Source organism: Asterias amurensis, chromosome 17, assembly GCF_032118995.1.
Source record: "Asterias amurensis chromosome 17, ASM3211899v1".
NCBI classification, from domain to species: domain Eukaryota; kingdom Metazoa; phylum Echinodermata; class Asteroidea; order Forcipulatida; family Asteriidae; genus Asterias; species Asterias amurensis.
The window spans coordinates 17660398-17680188 of NC_092664.1; the positions used below are offsets into that span (position 1 = coordinate 17660398).

The window sequence follows — 19791 nt, forward strand, 5'->3', positions numbered from 1 at the left end:
ACAAAACTCAGCATTTTCTGCAAACTTTCAATTAAATAAGATACCTCTCATAATTATTTGTTTTGTTTTTAACAAAATCAACAAATTTGGTTACATTGTTACAAAAAATAGCGATCTTTTCTTAATTTGCACTTACGGCTTTCCATAGTTTTCCAATCTGGGTTGGCAAAAACTCGGGCTGTGACGTTGCAAAAGAAAGGTCTATTTATATTAAATTCATATCAAATCAATGCGCCATATTTTTGACTTTGTGAGGGCGCTCTCAAACATATTTGTATCACCCTAAACACCTCCGGGGGTCTATTCATTCATACCCTAAACAGTTTTTAAAGACTGAAACACATTACCACCACAAACATCATACCCATCACGGCATAGACTGTGCAAGTCTCGCGCAGATTTGAACTTCCGGGCCCATTGTGGTCCCAACCTTATGGAGTTTTACGTTGGGGGGATTTTGTTTCGTCCATTACTTTAGTTTAATATAGTTTATAACCATAAAAATGACATACATGTTGTTAAAAATATAATACTAATTAACAACATATGTAAAAGTAAAAATAAAGTCAACATAATAATGAAGAAAAACCGATATTTAAACTTGACCTCAGGTCAGGTTATTTGTAAAAAATTAAGAATTGTGCCCATCTCCGATCACGAAACTTACGCAGACGCTTGTTTTGGTTGCGCAGGGTTGAAAGCCTTTTCATTGGTCGCGTAGGCGTTGGCTTCCTCTTTAAAATGCGTCACGCGTTTATCTAACGCCCTTGCGACCATCGTGCGTCCGCGTATAAACCAGCTTTCCGTAGTTTCACATTTGGGCGTAGATTTACACAAGGGGTTTCAAAACATTTAAGATCAAACAAACATCCTTGTCCCAGAGTTTTACTTTTGTCTATACATAGACTTTAACCGATAATTGTGTATTTGTTTATAAAGCTAAAACTAATTTAAACAAGCTCTATTTGGTATTTTTGTTGTTCAGATTCGGCATTAAGAAAAAAAATTAAGCGAAGATTTGATTCATAAAAAAATTAAGTTATTCAGTTGTCGTGTTTTCTCGCTCTGGGGCGCGCGAGACTTGCACAGTCTATTAAGACCTAAAGGAGCTGTTATAATCCACCTCTAAAGCAACTTAAAACTACAGCACAACAAAAGTGACAGAACGCCCATTAAAATCGTGCAGGACAAATCGTATACCCGCAAGTGATAAAAATACTTTTTAATTTTGAATTTGTTGTTTGTGTTACTAAGGTTGAAGCGTACTTCACCTACAGCATACTGTGACTGTTGGGAGAAATGTGAATGTAAATCATTGATTGCTGGATCTCAACAAACTCGGACTGAGTTATTGTATCGCCTTGTTAATGACACACACCTTGCCACATTACCAAACAGCAAGTAAGTCTCATCTAATTATATATTGATGTGTTGTAGTATGGCTTTTGCACTGATCTCAAATTGTGTTGACATATATGTGCATGTAATTATTGGGTGTGGGTTTACATTCAGGTTATGAAATGTGTGTCCTTGATCAAGTCACCTGTCATGTTTATATCAGGCCTGTGAAATCTCCGCTTTAAAGTGGATTTCTGCTCTTTTTAATTTTCCCAGTCCGCATTTTTCTTGGGTTCTGCTTTTTTCCCGTTCCTTGTTTTTCTTGTGAGCTCCGCTTTTTCCCGTTCCGTTTTTATCTTCTTTTTTTACATCCGAAATAGCACGTACCTGAAATCGGGAAGCATTTTAATTGCGATTTGATTTTGACATGTGAGTCGGGGGCTAGACCCAGTAAAATGCTCCGTCTTGGTCTTTCATTGGAGCCGTTGTTGTTAATTTTTCGTTTAGCGCGATGTCTATTTTACATGTACTTCAATGTCATTATTCAATTGCACCAACAGAGGGCGTTTTACTAAAAAGCCAACACCTTGAGACAAGATTAGGCACACATGGTTTTCCCCCATGCGACGTCCGTACGTTGTGTGTACAGTGTGTATTTTTTTGCGACAAGTAAAATATATGCATAATATGGCAGTCGACGACGAGGACTCATCACGCTTGTGGATTTATTCCCTAAAAGGAATGCTACAAAAATTGTTACATGTAAGAATTGTGGCCTACTGTTTCTGTGAATGTGTTGTCTACGCTTCAGTTTTTAATTAAAGCCTTTTATTACGTTCGTAATTTTGGCCCAAAATCCGGACAACAATTTTCCGCTTTTTTTTTTATGACCCGCTCGCAGGCCTGTTATATGTAACTGCTTTCATTCAATCAGATTTACACACTTATTACATGTATTATATGTAACTGCTTCTCTTTACACATATTAGTCTATAATTATTTGACAGCACAGGCTGTATACTCCTAGGGAGCCTTAGATGGAATGAAATTAATGGCCCAGTGACCAGGTCATAGAGTTTATGTACCCCATTGTTGTACCATGAGCAACAATATACAATTGTTGCCAGCGTGACGGGGTCCATGGCGTTTTGCCTCGGGTGCCATTTCCCCTCGAGGGTGTACAAACCCATGGACCCCAGTTACAGCGTGCAACAATTGTTTTGTTATACCTTGGTAACATGATTATTCCTCTTCTCAGAGTTATGTTGTCATCTTCAAACACTATAACGACGGAGTATGCATAGTTTAATACGCAGTCGAACAGTTGTTCAAATAAGAAACCATTCTTCACTGTTCCCTCGAATCCGCGGCCGTTTCGTACTAAGCGCTGGAAATCGACCAACGGCGGGAACGATCAAGTTGATGTACACTGGTTAACATCACTCATGTTACCCGCCGTGACAGCAGCCGTGGTACATGCGTATTTGTTGCATGGCACGTGATTGGTTCTTGACCAATCAAACTTCACACAATTTGTTACCGAGGTATAACAACATTATATGATACACGTTACTGTTATGACTTTCTAATCTGTAAACCAACATAATCAAAACACTAGTATGTTTTCTTTTTGTTTTATCAATGCATCTTGTCAAACATGTAGAAGAGAACCAACTTACATGATCAAAACACTCTAATTTTCTCTTTCTCTCTTTTGTTTAATAATCTTGTAGGAGAGAGAACATCTTGTTGTTCTTAGTTCAGTCTGTTGCCCGTCAGACTTCTGAGCAGAGACAGTATGGACAGTCTAGGAGCAGACTCTCTAGAAAGAACAATGATTCAGGTAGGCTTTGCTTTCATATCCAAATTACTAGACGCTAAGCCTCACTCTTAGTTCCTGCCAATGCCAATTACTAGATACTAAGCCTCACTCTTAGTTCCTGCCAATGCAAATTACTAGATGCTAAGCCTCACTCTTAGTTCCTGCCAATGCCAATTACTAGATGCTAAGCTTCACTCTTACTTCCTGCCAATGCAAATTACTAGACGCTAAGCCTCACTCTTAGTTCCTGCCAATGCAAATTACTAGATTCTAAGCCTCACTCTTACTTCCTGCCAATGCAAATTACTAGATACTAAGCCTCACTCTTGGTTCCTACCAATGCAAATTACTAGATGCTAAGCCTCACTCTTACTTCCTGCCAATGCCAATTACTAGATACTAAGCCTCACTCTTAGTTCCTGCCAATGCAAATTACTAGATGCTAAGCCTCACTCTTAGTTCCTGCCAATGCCAATTACTAGATGCTAAGCCTCACTCTTACTTCCTGCCAATGCAAATTACTAGACGCTAAGCCTCACTCTTAGTTCCTGCCAATGCCAATAACTAGATGCTAAGCCTCACTCTTACTTCCTGCCAATGCCAATTACTAGATGCTAAGCCTCACTCTTAGTTCCTGCCAATGCAAATTACTAGATACTAAGCCTCACTCTTACTTCCTGCCAATGCAAATTACTAGATACTAAGCCTCACTCTTGGTTCCTACCAATTCAAATTACTAGATGCTAAGCCTCACTCTTAGTTCCTGCCAATGCAAATTACTAGATGCTAAGCCTCACTCTTACTTCCTGCCAATGCAAATTACTAGATACTAAGCCTCACTCTTAGTTTCTGCCAATGCAAATTACTAGATGCTAAGCCTCACTCTTAGTTTCTGCCAATGCAAATTACTAGATGCTAAGCCTCACTCTTACTTCCTGCTAATGCAAATTACTAGATGCTAAGCCTCACTCTTACTTCCTGCCAATGCAAATTACTAGATGCTAAGCCTCACTCTTAGTTCCTGCCAATGCAAATTACTAGATACTAAGCCTCACTCTTACTTCCTGCCAATGCAAATTACTAGATACTAAGCCTCACTCTTGGTTCCTACCAATGCAAATTACTAGATGCTAAGCCTCACTCTTAGTTCCTGCCAATGCAAATTACTAGATGCTAAGCCTCACTCTTACTTCCTGCCAATGCAAATTACTAGATACTAAGCCTCACTCTTAGTTTCTGCCAATGCAAATTACTAGATGCTAAGCCTCACTCTTAGTTTCTGCCAATGCAAATTACTAGATGCTAAGCCTCACTCTTAGTTCCTGCTAATGCAAATTACTAGATACTAAGCCTCACTCTTACTTCCTGCCAATGCAAATTACTAGATGCTAAGCCTCACTCTTAGTTCCTGCCAATGCAAATTACTAGATACTAAGCCTCACTCTTACTTCCTGCCAATGCAAATTACTAGATGCTAAGCCTCACTCTTAGTTTCTGCCAATGCAAATTACTAGATGCTAAGCCTCACTCTTAGTTCCTGCTAATGCAAATTACTAGATACTAAGCCTCACTCTTACTTCCTGCCAATGCAAATTACTAGATGCTAAGCCTCACTCTTAGTTCCTGCCAATGCAAATTACTAGATACTAAGCCTCACTCTTAGTTCCTGCCAATGCAAATTACTAGATACTTAGCCTCACTCTTACTTCCTGCCAATGCAAATTATTAGTTGCTAAGCCTCACTCTTGGTTCCTACCAATGCAAATTACTAGATGCTAAGCCTCACTCTTAGTTTCTGCCAATCCAAAAGCAATATGAATTTTGACTTTACAAGTTTACAACAAATAATTTGCAACATTTACCCACAGCTCAAATTCTGTGTATTATTCGCTGCTAAAATAAAGAAGAGGTAAAAAATCACTTTGTATTTGCGGGAAGTATGAAACAGGCTTTAGTGTGGGGTCATGTTAGTAATTCAAGTCCTGTGTCAGATTGTTTATAGAAATCAATTATGACTTGGTCAACTTGAATCGTGTTTCTGTTTCCTCAGATGCTGAAATGCCAGACCACAACTTGGAGCCACCACGTTTTTGTCGGCAGGCACTAGAGACTACTCTGCAGAATTGGCAGGCAATTAGGGCCATGATTAGAAGTGGCTGTGCAAGTGATCTTAGCACGTAAGTTACAACTATAATATGCTCTCTACAATCTTCACTCACTGTGATGTGATACTTTGGTCCATGCTGTGTTTATGATACATGTTTCTAATCACTGCTGACTGTTGAGCTAAGTGTAAAATAAACCAGTATCGCTTTTCACAAACTGACCTCAACAATTGGCAGAAGCCTGTTTAAGTTTGCGAGTCATTAGTGGTTTAAGACATCCTTTTCTACATCAAGGACTTATATGAGACTTGACAACCTGGTAGTTATCTTCAGAGCAAACCAGTTAGTCTTGACTGCTTGTTATTTTATTTAACATTTGTTTGTATTTGTTTTGCAGGAGTTGTGCCCCTGGTTGTGCTAATCAGCCCCACACCCCTGTAGCAGAAGAAGAAGTATATATGAATAGTCAATCAGAGACTATGCGACTTGATTGGTTCACTCATACACTCATTGTCAAGTGTACCAGTGCGGTAAGCTGTAACCCTAAACCAAACTCTCAACCTGAATAGTCAATCAGAGACTATGCGACTTGATTGGTTCACTCATACACTCATTGTTAAGTGTACCAGTGCGGTAAGCTGTAACCCTAAACCAAACTCTAAACCTGAATAGTCAATCAGAGACTATGCGACTTGATTGGTTCACTCATACACTCATTGTCAAGTGTACCAGTGCAGTAAGCTGTAACCCTAAACCAAACTCTAAACCTGAATAGTCAATCAGAGACTATGCGACTTGATTGGTTCACTCATATACTCATTGTCAAGTGTACCAGTGCGGTAAGCTGTAACCCTAAACCAAACTTTCAATCTGAATAGTCAATCAGAGACTATGCGACTTGATTGGTTCACTCATACACTCATTGTCAAGTGTACCAGTGTGGTAAGCAGTAACCCTAAACCAAACTCTCAACCTGAATAGTCAATCAGAGACTATGCGACTTGATTGGTTCACTCATACACTCATTGTCAAGTGTACCAGTGTGGTAAGCAGTAACCCTAAACCAAACTCTCAACCTGAATAGTCAATCAGAATCTATGCGACTTGATTGGTTCACTCATACACTCATTGTCAAGTGTACCAGTGTGGTAAGCAGTAACCCTAAACCAAACTCTAAACCTGAATAGTCAATCAGAGACTATGCGACTTGATTGGTTCACTCATACACTCATTGTTAAGTGTACCGTTGCGGTAAGCTGTAACCCATAGAAGTACAGTGCAAACCAAGTTTTACATTGTCTTAACAGATCAGTATGACTAATACTTTTTTCTTCGGAGAAAGACCCCAAGTTTGTCATTTTTTCCCCATTAATTCATGTAGTTTTTTAAATTGCCTTTTTAAAATTCCTTCAGGACTTGGACACTTTGTTGACAACGTTGATTAAGAAGCTGATGTCAACAACAGTCCCGTCTCAGAAGACAGATGTAACTGATGTTGTTCGCCGTTTTGTTCGCTCAGTGGCGAGGGTCTTTGTTGTTTTGACAATTGAAATGTCTCCTGGAAAGAAATGGTAAGCTGATCCTTCTTTTGTGTCGTTTCCATATCTATAAAATGAAAATGAGTGAGAACAGATCCTCCCTTGCACTATTAAAACTGGATTTAAAGCTTTATTATACTTTGGATAAATACATCTCCATCACCAACGATTCCACTGTTAATTTTCAAAAAAAATGGGACTCTTTCAAACTATTGGTTCAAGGTTAACTTTGTAATTTGTTTATTTCTTTGCTGTTAATATTACGTATTTTCAGCGTATCTGTAATATGAGGAGTGGTCTTAAGTGTGAATAAAAAATTCCTCCGTGGAAAAAAAAAAAAATGGTAAGCATTTGTTACTTCAAAATGTACGACTTTTTCATTAGTTACAAGTGCAAAGAAGGTTGTTAACTTGGGGCAATTTTTTGCTTATTTCTTGTAGCCGTCTTGCAATCATGTTCACCAAGTTCATCATCAAGTCTTTCTTTGTGTTGCTAAATTCTCACTTTTATAACATTTTTACTTGACCAAATATCACACTTTTAAGCTGTGTTATGTTGTAAGCATGTATTCATGATATAAAACGACTTCATTTGCGTTGTAAGCATGTATTCATTATATAAAATGACTTCATTTACCTTTATTAGCTGTGAAGCTGTGTTACGTTGTAAGCGTGTATTCCAAGCCTTGATTCATCAATCGGTTGGAGAGCTTTGTGAAGTTGCTGAGTCACTTATTGCTCCAGTCAGAATGGGTATAACGAGACCAACAGCTCCCTTCCCGCTCTTCAGTAGTCATACTGATGCTGTTCAGGTAAACAAGAAAGTAGACAACTTTACTAGAACATAGGTCTTTATACAACAAACCCAACCCTGACCCGAACTCTGACCCTAACCCTGACCCTAACCCTAACCAGGATTTCTTGGATTAGCCTCTTGGGCTTGCCAGCTTTACATTAAACTAATGTCCATGAGTCCATTCTCCTGAAGACGAGCAGAGTATACTGTTTGAAGCGTCGAGACCGAACCAGCTCTTTTCAGAGCCATTACTCCAACAAACAGATTTAATACATGGTTGTACCCGCAAGTTTACTATTTATATAAATTTCACTTAGCTTTGTGATTTGTGTACGATATTGATCTAAGAATATATGCAGTTTCACCCAGGCTGATTCTAAAATGTTACTTTGTCAAGCCCTGGGCTCTGTTGAGTCCTCAAGACTAGTGACTGAAACAAACTTTGCAATTAACTTTGTGTTTGTCTTGAAGAATAGTGACTGAAACAAACTTTGCAATTAACTTTGTGTTTGTCTTGAAGACTAGTGACTGAAACAAACTTTGCAATTAACTTTGTGTTTGTCTTCTAGGCTAGTGACTGAAACAAACTTTGCAATTAACTTTGTGTTTGTCTTGAAGAATAGTGACTGAAACAAACTCTGTATTTAACTTTGGATGTGTTAAAGAGATGATAAGTTTGAGCTTGAGTTGCTATCCATTGTTGATTATTGATGTATAAGTAAAGACCCCTAGTGTTAAATGGTTAAACAACAAATGTATCTGAATGGATTTTATACTGTAAAGCCATTGAACTATTTATTGAATGTTCTTAACAACTGTGAATGATCTTATGTGTAATATGCTTCATTTCTCAAGAAACATCTCTGTAAGAACTATGTCAAGCAATGTTTGTGATTTGTCTTAACTTGTATTTTGACAGGGAAGTGAAGAGTTATTTTTCTCTGAGCCATTACCTCGTCAGAGTAGTTTCCGATCCGAGTCAGTGAGTAATATGGGATCCAGATCTATGGGTAGTCTCCATCGTCATCGATCAGTAACGAGTCGTCTTGGTGATGATGAAGAAGAACCTGATATTGGTGGAGATGATATGGAGGTCAGTTAGTCTAATACATTCAACACATTCTGATGCATCTAAAAACACCTGTTTGACTAATTCATATTTTAATTTGAATTGTTTTGATAATATTGTTTTATAAATTGAGATTCTTGATTATTATATAATGCCTTGATTAGCACTGTGTTCCTTAATGCCTTGATCAGCACTGTGTTCCTTAATGCCTTGATCAGCACTGTGTTCTTTAATGCCTTGATCAGCACTGTGTTCCTTAATGCCTTGATCAGCACTGTGTTCCTTAATGCCTTGATCAGCACTGTGTTCTTTAATGCCTTGATCAGCACTGTGTTCCTTAATGCCTTGATCAGCACTGTGTTCTTTAATGCCTTGATCAGCACTGTGTTCCTTAATGCCTTGATCAGCACTGTGTTCTTTAATGCCTTGATCAGCACTGTGTTCCGTAATGCCTTGATCAGCACTGTGTTTCTTAATGCCTTGATCAGCGCTGTGTTCCTTAATGCCTTGATCAGCACTGTGTTCCTTAATGCCTTGATCAGCACTGTGTTCCGTAATGCCTTGATCAGCACTGTGTTCCGTAATGCCTTGATCAGCACTGTGTTCCTTAATGCCTTGATCAGCACTGTGTTCCTTAATGCCTTGATCAGCACTGTGTTCCTCGTAGGGCACTTTATTAATAATTTATTATTCTTATCTTTTTAAATTTAGTTTGTTACAAACATTTAAATTCAATGATTAGGTTTTAGTTTTCCTGCAGTCTTTAAATCAATTTGTCCTCGTTGTTTTGATGTCTGCTCTTGGTCTACTTTATAACATGATATATTTGTTGACTGTATTTGAAAGGTTGACCCTGTGGAAGGTGAGGTCATAGATGTCCCTCGTGACCCCCGACATCGAGACCCAACGGATGGAGACGGTCATCCTGATGGAGAACAACGAGATGATCAGAATGAAGATGATGGTAAGATATACATTCTGTAATCATTAAGAAATGTGTTCCAAGGCCTGCCATTTTCTTTTGCAGTTTTCCTGTTTACTATGTCTGAGACAACATGCCTCTGAGCAACAGTGATTTTATTTACTTCTGTTGTCCCTAACCCACATAGTATTGTTTTGACCTTTTGTTCATGGTATTTTTCTTTCTTGTGTCCTTCCCAGATTTAATTCTTGTACTTGCTTGCTCCACTCTTAAACTCATTTTATATTATTCTAGCTGCCCTTGTGTCATCAAAGTTTTGGTATTTTGCTGTTTTGTCTGTTTTAGGGCGGGCCTGTGTTAATACAATTATGTTTGCTTTGTTGTTTCTGTTTCGGTGTGATAGTTCTTCTTTGTATTGTATTTTTCCCTTGTTTTGTTGAGGTCGAGTGAAAAATATTAATAATAAAAATAATATTGATGGTATATTTTCAACATTTAGGAAATGAGAGTGACATGGATCTGGATCTTCTAGCAGAAAGTGACAGTGATAGTGATAGTAACCATAGTAACCAAGACGGAGATAATGCTAGTCAGGATCAAGATGTGACTAGTGGTAGACGTAGCGCAGTCACTGCTGCTACTGCAGGTTCTGATGCAGGTAGGATCTTCGCTCCATTGATTCATCATAAGACCAGTTATCAATATTTATCTTAGCAGTTGTGTCATTAAACTTTGCTTAGCAATTAAGATTGATTTGTGGTTAAGATCTTAGCTCTTTGTGAGATCAGTCCCATCATCTGTTTGAAGGAGAGTGGTTAAATTTGTTCCAATGAGTTAAATTAATTACTGCATGGAAGTAAAATGGTATTAATCCTGTTGTGTTTTTATGTCTTTTCTTTATGTTGAAGGAGGAGGATCTGTGGCTGTCTTCTATTCTGAAGATGAATCTTCATCTAATCTTGATGATGCTGAAGGAGAAGAAGATGAAGATAGTGAGAATGAGATTGAAGAAGATGAAGAGATGGATGATCAATCCTTTGGTAATGATAATTTAGATCGTCCAGGGACTAGTCGTCAAGGTGGTGCTCGTACTAGTCAGCCTCAACATCCTATGCAATGGGCATTCCGTCATCAAGCTGCTAGGAGTAATGAAACGTCTACTACAACACCAGCAACTACTTCTAATACACGTAAGTCTTCAAAATGCAGTCAATAATAATGTGTATTTAGTCGAGGCACCTTTTAAAGTCAAGTAGGCCATTCAAAGTGCCTTACAATATTATTGTTAGGTTAGCATGAAATAGTAATTGGCTATTATACATGTTATACACATGGACTATCCACAATTGGACAGGTTTCAGCCAGTTGACAATTGGACTGGAGTTAACAGTTGGATGGCAATTTGCAATTGGGCTGGAATTAGCAGCTGGATTGATATTCGCCATTGAATAGGAATCTGTATTTGGTCTGGGGTTAACCATTAAATTGATATTCAAAACAAACAAGAGTTCCCATGGGACCAGAATCTGCAATTGGACTTGAGTTTCCAATTGGGCATTAATTGGTATGGCATGTTAAATCTGTATTTGTCATGTGTTTCTACAGGTGGATTGATCTACATTGATGCATCCAACCAGCGCCGTATGGCAATTAGTGCTGCTACTGCATTAGCAAATAGTAATAATACAAGCACTAGTAGTGAATCAGCACCTTCTACTACAGCCAGCCGTTTAGCTCGTGCCTATGGGATTGTTGTACGTCAGATTACTGAGTTATTAACAATGCTGTTCCCTTACCATGGACCAGACAGTTTACGAGAATCTGTAGAAGTCACTCCTGATGAAGCTAATGACCTACATGTAAATACAATCTTATATTCATTCTTATAAATACAGATCCTTCAAATTCCTTTAAACCATTTGTTGTTATTTCCCCTACTTAGTAATGATGGTGTATAAATCTGTTATTTTTATTTACAAATTGTTGCATTACAAAGTCAGTATGCCCTTAGCCTTCTGTTTCTTGATTGGTCAAAGTGTAGTTGAGTCATTCCATATCAATTTTAGTTTTGATTGTTGCTGTAATTCCCCCATTACAGACAATGTGTTCATATTGTTTGTGGTGGTGGTTTTACCCATGCCTCAAATCATACTCTAGTCATTAACTCATGTTTCATCTTGATGAAGTAGGCCTATTCTCTTTCAAATGAGTTTGACTTTGTACATAAAACGTTAATGTTGAGATTTGTGTTTTTATTTGTTGTGATTGTAGATGATAATGGAGATTAGTCTGAAGCCAACATGGGATTGGTTAGTGTGTATAATGAACAGCACTGAAGCTCAACTACGTTATGGTAAAGCACTTACTTCATCTACTGATCCTGGGCATCCAACTCATCCTAACCATGCACAATACATGCGTAGCTTAAGAGGTGCGGCACGTGAAGCAGCAACTAGAGAAGAGTTGTCATTCCAGAGAAGTCTAGAGAATCGTCGTAGTGCTGCTCATACTGGCAATAATGAAGAACATTCAGCCATGATGGATTTCCTCAACTATACCCTATCATTAATGAGGTCTCATAATGGAGAGCATGCAAGTTGGCTACCAGTATTAGACATCTCAGCATTAAAGCATGTTGCTTATGTTCTAGATGCTATGATTTATTACATGCGTTGTGCTGAACAGGATGGTGCATCAGCTGATCCTGATCGTATCCAACGTTCAGCATGGAATCTTGTTTCTCAAGAATATGAGATTGAAGAAGCTGCTGATGAAGATGTTACTGATGCTAGTGTAGTTCTAGATACAGAGAGTGTTGATGAAGATGGTAGTGTGACTGGTTCTACGTCTGGACAACGTCATCCTTTCTTTGTACGATCTGATTCTACAACCTTTCTTGGATGTCAGCCTCCTGATCCTTTTAGTACCCCTCTTTCTGAAGCCTTACCTCTTGCTGATAGACCTCAGCTTCTACAACCAGATGCTACAAGAGAGCAGCTGTTTGGAGTTCCTCATCAGGTGGTACCAGGTTCCTCTGACACACCAACTATAACATCTCATAATGCTTCAGTGACTGTTGAGCGTCAGTATCTAGAAGTCATTCCAACTAGGATGAGTGTATCCCAACGTAACCCTCAGGTCAGTGCAGATTTAGATGACACTGAAGAGGTCGAAGAAGATGGGATTCATTCTGGAGGTCATGGTGATACATTAGTAGCTGGAGAACCTCAACGTATGTCTGATGTTACAATGGAAGATGCTTCAGGGTCAAGGACAGAAAGCTCTAGTGATCCTTCAGGTAAATAGGTTGTTGATGTTTGTTAATTGTGCAAAAAAAAAAGTTAATGGCCTGATGTTTTGCCCTTAACAGGGTGTTTTTGTTTTTTTTGTTTTTTTGTCATCAAGAAAAACTCTGCTAGGGTCAGAACATCAACTATTTTTGGCATATATCTGATAAGTCCTTTTGGTTGGTAAGCAGTTTGCACCAGCTAATTCTATTTTCTCATTTAACAATAGTATCAGAATCATAGACATACGCCTGGTTCAAACTTCATGCGAATGAGATATGAATTTGGACAACCCATAGCTGTTCTCGCGGCATATGTTCGCAGCAGTTGAAAACATCTCAACTGATATGCATTATTCGATGCGAATTTGTGACGTCAACTTTTGTTTAGCAAATGCAGGAAGTACGAACTGGGCTTTACAGATAAATTCAGTCCCATGTAGGAAACAGGTAGCCTTCCATATTGCTAGCTTTCTTGATAATTTTGTATCTTTCTTTGATAGATGAAGGAGTTAAGTATCATGCATGGCATAACCAAAAAATAATTAATGATGCTGTACATGGTATGGTATTCAACAACTTGATTATAATTTCCAATTTACATACAATGATATTGTGATATTTCAGGTGCCAGTCTTGCAAGTTTATCCACCGTTTTAATGAATCAAAGCCAAGGGTTATCTACTGATCAGACACTCTCATCCCAAGGAACATCTTCTGATCCTAGTTCTTCAAGTCGAGGGTTACTTGAATCTACCGGAGCATCTTCCCTAGAGTCAAGGAATGAAAGTGATGTTAGTCGTGGTGTGATTAGAGCTGGATCATTCCAAAACACTCAGTATTCAACGCTAAGTGATGTATTGGATGAACCTAATACTCCAGCTGCAGACAACAGAGAACTGTTAAATGCCATAGCAACAATCTCACCACAAGAAGTATCTGTCATTCGTACAACAGGAATGGCACAACGTCCACCGCCCTATGATGATCTTAGCCATGGTGTTAGATTAGGGGAAGATTTACCTGGTCCAAGTAGAGCGTCCATGAATGCTGATATAGGATCAGAATCTACTACTACCACTCAACCACCACAGATTGAGGAAGGACTAGATGCTTCTAATCCTCAACTCAGTTTAATCCCACCTTCTCAAGCCACACCTATGTCTACTCTTAGTCCATCTGGAAGGGCTATGTCTACCCTTAGTCCATCTGGGAGAGCTGGTGCTGATGATCTATCATCTAGAGCTAAATCTAAAGAGAGCGGTAATGAAGTGGATTCTAGAGGATTAGCAATGGATCCAGGAAGTAGTACGTCTGCTCCTGTAGATCTAGGAGGATTACTGTCAGCTGGCTCAACTAGACCAGTAGATCGGTATGTATCTTTTGCCTTCAATGAAATGTTCAGAATCAGTTAAGATTGTCATTATACGTGTACAAAATTCGCTTAAACCTTTTATACAGGATTGCTTAGGATAACAAATATTGTTTGATTTTAGTCTGAAAGTTTAGAATCATTTTTTTCTGTGAAATATTTCCCTCTGAAATGAAGTTGAGGAAACTATCTGAAAACTATATGATGAGCTTTTAGAATGAACTGTTATATTTTTTTTATCTATCAGTCAATCAACTCTTTAACTAAAACCAAACTTGGAAATGTCCTTCTGCTTGGTGTTTACATTTGCTGTGTTTCCTTTTCTCTTGTCAGACTGAAGAGTGTTCTAAATCCCTTGGGATCAGCAGATAATCTCCTGGGGAGATGGAGATTATGTTTGGAGCTCTTTGGTCGTGTCTTCTTGGAGGATGTTGGAGCAGAACCTGGATCTGTCTTAGGAGAGCTTCGTCCGTTTGAAGTTAAGGAGTTAAGATTCCGCAGAGAAATGGAGAAGCTTCGTAATAACAGAAATGGAGATCTATCTTTAGAGGTATGTACCTAGTTATGTAGTCTCTACATACAGAAATGGAGATCTATCTTTAGAGGTATGTACCTAGTTATGTAGTCTCTACATACAGAAATGGAGATCTATCTTTAGAGGTATGTACCTAGTAACTAGTACCTAGTTATGTAGTCTATACATAGTAGGTATAAAACAACATGTTAGATGGAAATATTATAGTTCTACATCAAGCGTGGAATTATGCAGAGGCCACAGAGGTCAAAGCCTCTATTGCCCATGGTCTTGGCCTTGGTGCCCCTTCCTTTTAGACCTTTAGGTTTTCCAATAGATCTGCCCTTTGCAAAATAAAAAAGGCCTTGCCCTCTCAAAGACAAAATCCCAGGCTACTACATCCTAGGAGTTGGCATCTTACAATTTATAAAAGAGTATGCACTTTATGTATTGATAATGCATGCAAAATAGTAGCTTCATTGACAAAAGAAATAGTGTTTCAGTTTGTTCAGCAATTAGAATGTCCTTTGATGTTTCTCATACACTGGTTCAGGTAAAGCACAGTAAGAATTCCATCTAAATATTTACAGTCGACTCCCGTTATACCGAGGTCCGCCGGACTGGCCCATTTTCCTTCTATTATCCGAATCTCGTCTTAAATGCAGCATTCTAAATATAGATACATACGTCATCATTGTGCATGCACACAACTAGGTACTTGCATATACATGACATAATGGCCGCACGTGTGTACACAGATCAGCCATTCCATGGTATTTGCGCTTCATAGTAAAAAAATTAAAATGGTTATCAGTGAAGTTTTTACATTTATTTTGAAACAAGAACACCTAGTGCTTCTATTTCTAAAAAGACTTTATAAAAATATTCTTTATTGTTTTTGTGACAGCCTTGGGAGTAAAGGGTAAAAAGTGTACACTGAAGTCTGAAAAATCCTTGAAATTCAGGTTTTGAAAAAAAAATCATGAAACAATAGGTGTTCAGATTTAATCATTATGTATAAACAACAAAGAGTCATTAGTAAGGACAGCCAAAATTAAATATACCTTTTTGAACTATTGACTTTTGAAAAATGGTAGTTAATTTTTACCCTCGTTTTACTGTCACGCGAGTCACAAAAAAAATGATTATAGTATTTTTTCTGTTATAGACCCTCAACATTTTTTTTCTTCTCTCTCATAATAGTGGTCTTTTCAAAGGGTCTTTCAAGAATTTATTAGTTTTTTTTTACCTAGGCATTCTACTTTTAAAAAAAACCACCCTCGAGTTTGTCACGCGAGTCACGGCAAATGCACTTAATGCACATGGTTGGCAAAAGCTACCAAAGTATTCTGGGGATGATGTCTACATGGAATGTTAAAAAAGCACCCCAGCCCACTGGAACATACTACTATGCCCCTGAATTTATAAATTTATGTTAGAAAAAGGAATTATTACAGTGTACAATTATGACTTGGCACACTGTCAGCAGATCATGTTGAACTACATGTACCATGTGTACACTGCATACTGCACTGTACAATGTATTCACATCTGCATAATTTAATTAATACAAGGAATGATAAACTTAAAACAAGAACGAACAAAAATATTTGATGAAACTGGGTATTTTAAGACAGTATTCTTAAGTTAGATTTGGAGGGGGGCATCAATAAAGAAATTACTTAACAGATGTACATGTACTCAGCCTAACACAGTCTAATGCCATTAGAACTTGACACCAAAATTGGTTGTTTCTTATCAACCTACTCTGCCAAGCGTAGTGAGAAAAAAGTCCTTCCCCCAATCACAAAAACAATATAATAATTACTAGTAAGGGTTCTCTCTATGAGTTTGAGTGGTTCTGAAAAGAACTGGTGGTTTCACAACTCTACGTTTCGACCAGACAGTGTTGTTGAACCACCAATTCTTTTCAGAACCGTCCCAACATTACCATGTTTAAGTCAAAGCCTCTTCAGATTCTTAATTTTCCTTTAAATGTTGCTTCAGGTGTTTCTTCCTTTGACGAAAAGATTCAATTTCAAGTTCTAAGTGTTCTGAATGAAATAAATTGTTCTTGTTATGCAGTATCCTGTTTAGCTATTGTATATTTTCTCACTTGTCACGCGAGTCACAAACTTCTGTCACGCGAGTCACATTGCATTTAACAAATTTTCAATTTTTTAAAAACTTTTTATTTTGTACTTTTAATTGTAAAGTATAGTGCTTCTCTTGTACTTAAAAAAAAAGTGATCCGGGACTAAAAAGTTTCTCTGAGTTCTCACGAATGGGCAACGGCATACAGGGATGCAACACCTTTCATTTTTTGGCAGTCACGCGAGTCACATTTTTGGAACACCTATAAAAACATGATACCTACACAATTTGTGTTCGTTTTTTATTTTTTATTATAGGGCTCTTTACTAAGTTTATATAAATTGAGTTACATGAGAGCCATGTTTTATATTTTGGAGTATAGATCTTTCAAAAGTTGAAAAACCAGTGAGATTGTCACGCGAGTCACAATGGAATGGCTGAGATGCATGGCAGAGCTGCAATTGACTATACAACTGTGTGCATAGAGTAGTATGTGCGATGTACTGCACAAACAAGCACAACGCGGGGATTATAAAACTGTTTTAACTAAGTTGGTTTAGTTTTAAATTCAATTTTAAAATCAATTTACATTTTACAAGATTGAAAAAAAAGTTAAGATTTTAACTTGCGTTCACGTTTTGGGAAGTTTCTCTTGCAAAACTTTGGTCGCCGGCAGTTTATTGCCAATGCAATAAATAGAGTCTTGGTTTTCATTGGTAACCACCTGTTTAATGCTGGATGGTTCATTGCTGCTGCGAGATACCAGGGAAAATCTTACTGCTGCAATGCATATAGACTGTGCAAGTCTCGCGCGTGCCGGAGCGAGAAAACACGACAACTGAATAACTTAATTTTTTTATGAATCAAATCTTCGCTTAATTTTTTTTCTTAATGCCGAATCTGAACAACAAAAATACCAAAATAGAGCTTGTTTAAATTAGTTTTAGCTTTATAAACAAATACACAATTATCGTTAAAGTCTATGTATAGACAAAAGTAAAACTCTGGGACAAGGATGTTTACTTGATCTTAAATGTTTTGAAACCCCTTTTGTAAATCTACGCCCAAATGTGAAACTATGGAAAGCTGGTTTATACGCGAACGCACGATGGTCGCAAGGGCGTAAGATAAACGCGTGACGCATTTTAAAGAGGAAGCCGACGCCTACGCGACCAATGAAAAGGCTTTCAACCCCGCGCAACCAAAACAAGCGTCTGCGTAAGTTTCGTGATCGGAGATGGGCACAATTCTTAATTTTTTACAAATAACCTGACCTGAGGTCAAGTTTAAATATCGGTTTTTCTTCGTTATTATGTTGACTTTATTTTTACTTTTACATATGTTGTTAATTAGTATTATATTTTTAACAACATATGTCATTTTTATGGTTATAAACTATATTAAACTAAAGTAATGGACGAAACAAAATCCCCCCAACGTAAAACTCCATAAGGTTGGGACCACAATGGTCCCGGAAGTTCAAATCTGCGCGAGACTTGCACAGTCTATTGCACACGCTGTGAAAATTTTCAGTCAATAAAATAAAAGCTGGATTTTCATTGGTAACCACTAGTGTAATAATAGAAGGTTCATTGCTAACGCGAGATACCAGGGAAGATCGTGCTGTTCTGTGCATGTGTGTGCATGTGCAATACACTCGTCGCAGCAACAAAAAATAGAATCTTGATTTTCATTGGTAAACACCTGTGTCATGTTAGATGGTTCATTGCCAATGTGGGATACCAGGTAAAATCTTGCTTTTGCATTCAATAATATTGATCACGCAACTAGTTTTGCTTGTAAGTTGCGGGTGTTTTTTTTCTTCTGAAAATTTATAATGCGCTTATAAACTCAGTGGATCAGTATCTTTTCGTAAGATTTCTCCAATGTTTGAACCATGCAAACCTCCTAATCCCACCATTGTCCGGAGTTTGGAATTAACAACCTTGCTTGCTGACTTGTGAATCTCGATTTCGGATTAGTGTTGCTAGCGGTAGCGTCCATTTAACACCTCTATTGTATGTCTTAAAAGCCACAAATATCAACTCTACCAGCTGTACAGGTATTTCCTTTGTTGGTTTTTGAACTGTTCTTGTTATAGAAGGGTTTTAAACAATGTTTTGCTGGTAATGGGTCTCCTAAATTACCTCGTTATAACCGTGTTCTCGCTACTACCGTGCCTGATAATCAGTATTTTAATGCATTGAAGCACGCATGGGGCCGTTCGGGACCGGCAAAAAACCTCGTATCAACCGGAACCTCGTAACATGCGAGCTCATAATAACGGGAGTCAACTGTACTAAACTAGAATTCTGAAAGTTTTTCGAGATGGAAATGTTCTTGTCAAATTAACTACTTCTTTATACAACTTTGAATAAGAATAACACTTTTGGTTCTGTCATCACATATAAAGATCTATTTCTCGTCTACTTAAATTTAGTGTAATTTCCAACTTTGGTTTTCATCATTGCAGTTCTTTACCATTTCCATAATGTTTAAATCAGTCTACTTTTCTTCCTTTGTCCTTGCATGTTGCTTAGTATCAGTGTTTTTCATTGTCATTAATTGACTCTCTGATTTATAGCAAGTGGAACGCAAACGAGAGCTACTGATCCAGCAGACTGTACGTCAACTGAATTCCTTCTATAACCGTCGTAGTAGCGCTACTACTGGGCCCCCAATGGCTGTCCAGCGTGTTAAGGTGACCTTTAAGGATGAACCTGGTGAAGGTAGTGGTGTAGCTAGAAGCTTCTACACAGCTATTGCTGAGGCTTTTATGTCAGGAGAGAAGCTACCTAGTCTAGATGATTCTCAAGGAAGTTATAAAGGACCACAGTACAGTGAGTACCTAAAAAACGTTTAACTTTTATTAAAATAAAGGGAATCAATGCGTGGTGAAAAGGTTTTCAACTAGTGGTTTAAGCCCAACAAGGCCT

General features: G+C 38.0%; 1 protein-coding gene across 1 annotated transcript in view; it reads left to right on the forward strand.

Annotated features, from left to right (window-relative positions):
- The window catches only part of LOC139949559 (E3 ubiquitin-protein ligase UBR5-like), a 75261-nt gene that overhangs the window by 41204 nt on the left and 14266 nt on the right, over positions 1 to 19791 (forward strand). Inside the window, exons 27-41 of the mRNA XM_071947949.1 lie at positions 1255 to 1401; positions 3072 to 3181; positions 5211 to 5337; positions 5663 to 5795; positions 6679 to 6836; positions 7449 to 7614; positions 8518 to 8691; positions 9514 to 9631; positions 10089 to 10247; positions 10498 to 10779; positions 11195 to 11448; positions 11861 to 12887; positions 13503 to 14247; positions 14581 to 14797; positions 19440 to 19695. Coding sequence (XP_071804050.1) covers positions 1255 to 1401; positions 3072 to 3181; positions 5211 to 5337; positions 5663 to 5795; positions 6679 to 6836; positions 7449 to 7614; positions 8518 to 8691; positions 9514 to 9631; positions 10089 to 10247; positions 10498 to 10779; positions 11195 to 11448; positions 11861 to 12887; positions 13503 to 14247; positions 14581 to 14797; positions 19440 to 19695 — 4073 coding nt within the window. The remainder of the gene's footprint in view (positions 1 to 1254; positions 1402 to 3071; positions 3182 to 5210; positions 5338 to 5662; positions 5796 to 6678; positions 6837 to 7448; positions 7615 to 8517; positions 8692 to 9513; positions 9632 to 10088; positions 10248 to 10497; positions 10780 to 11194; positions 11449 to 11860; positions 12888 to 13502; positions 14248 to 14580; positions 14798 to 19439; positions 19696 to 19791) is intronic.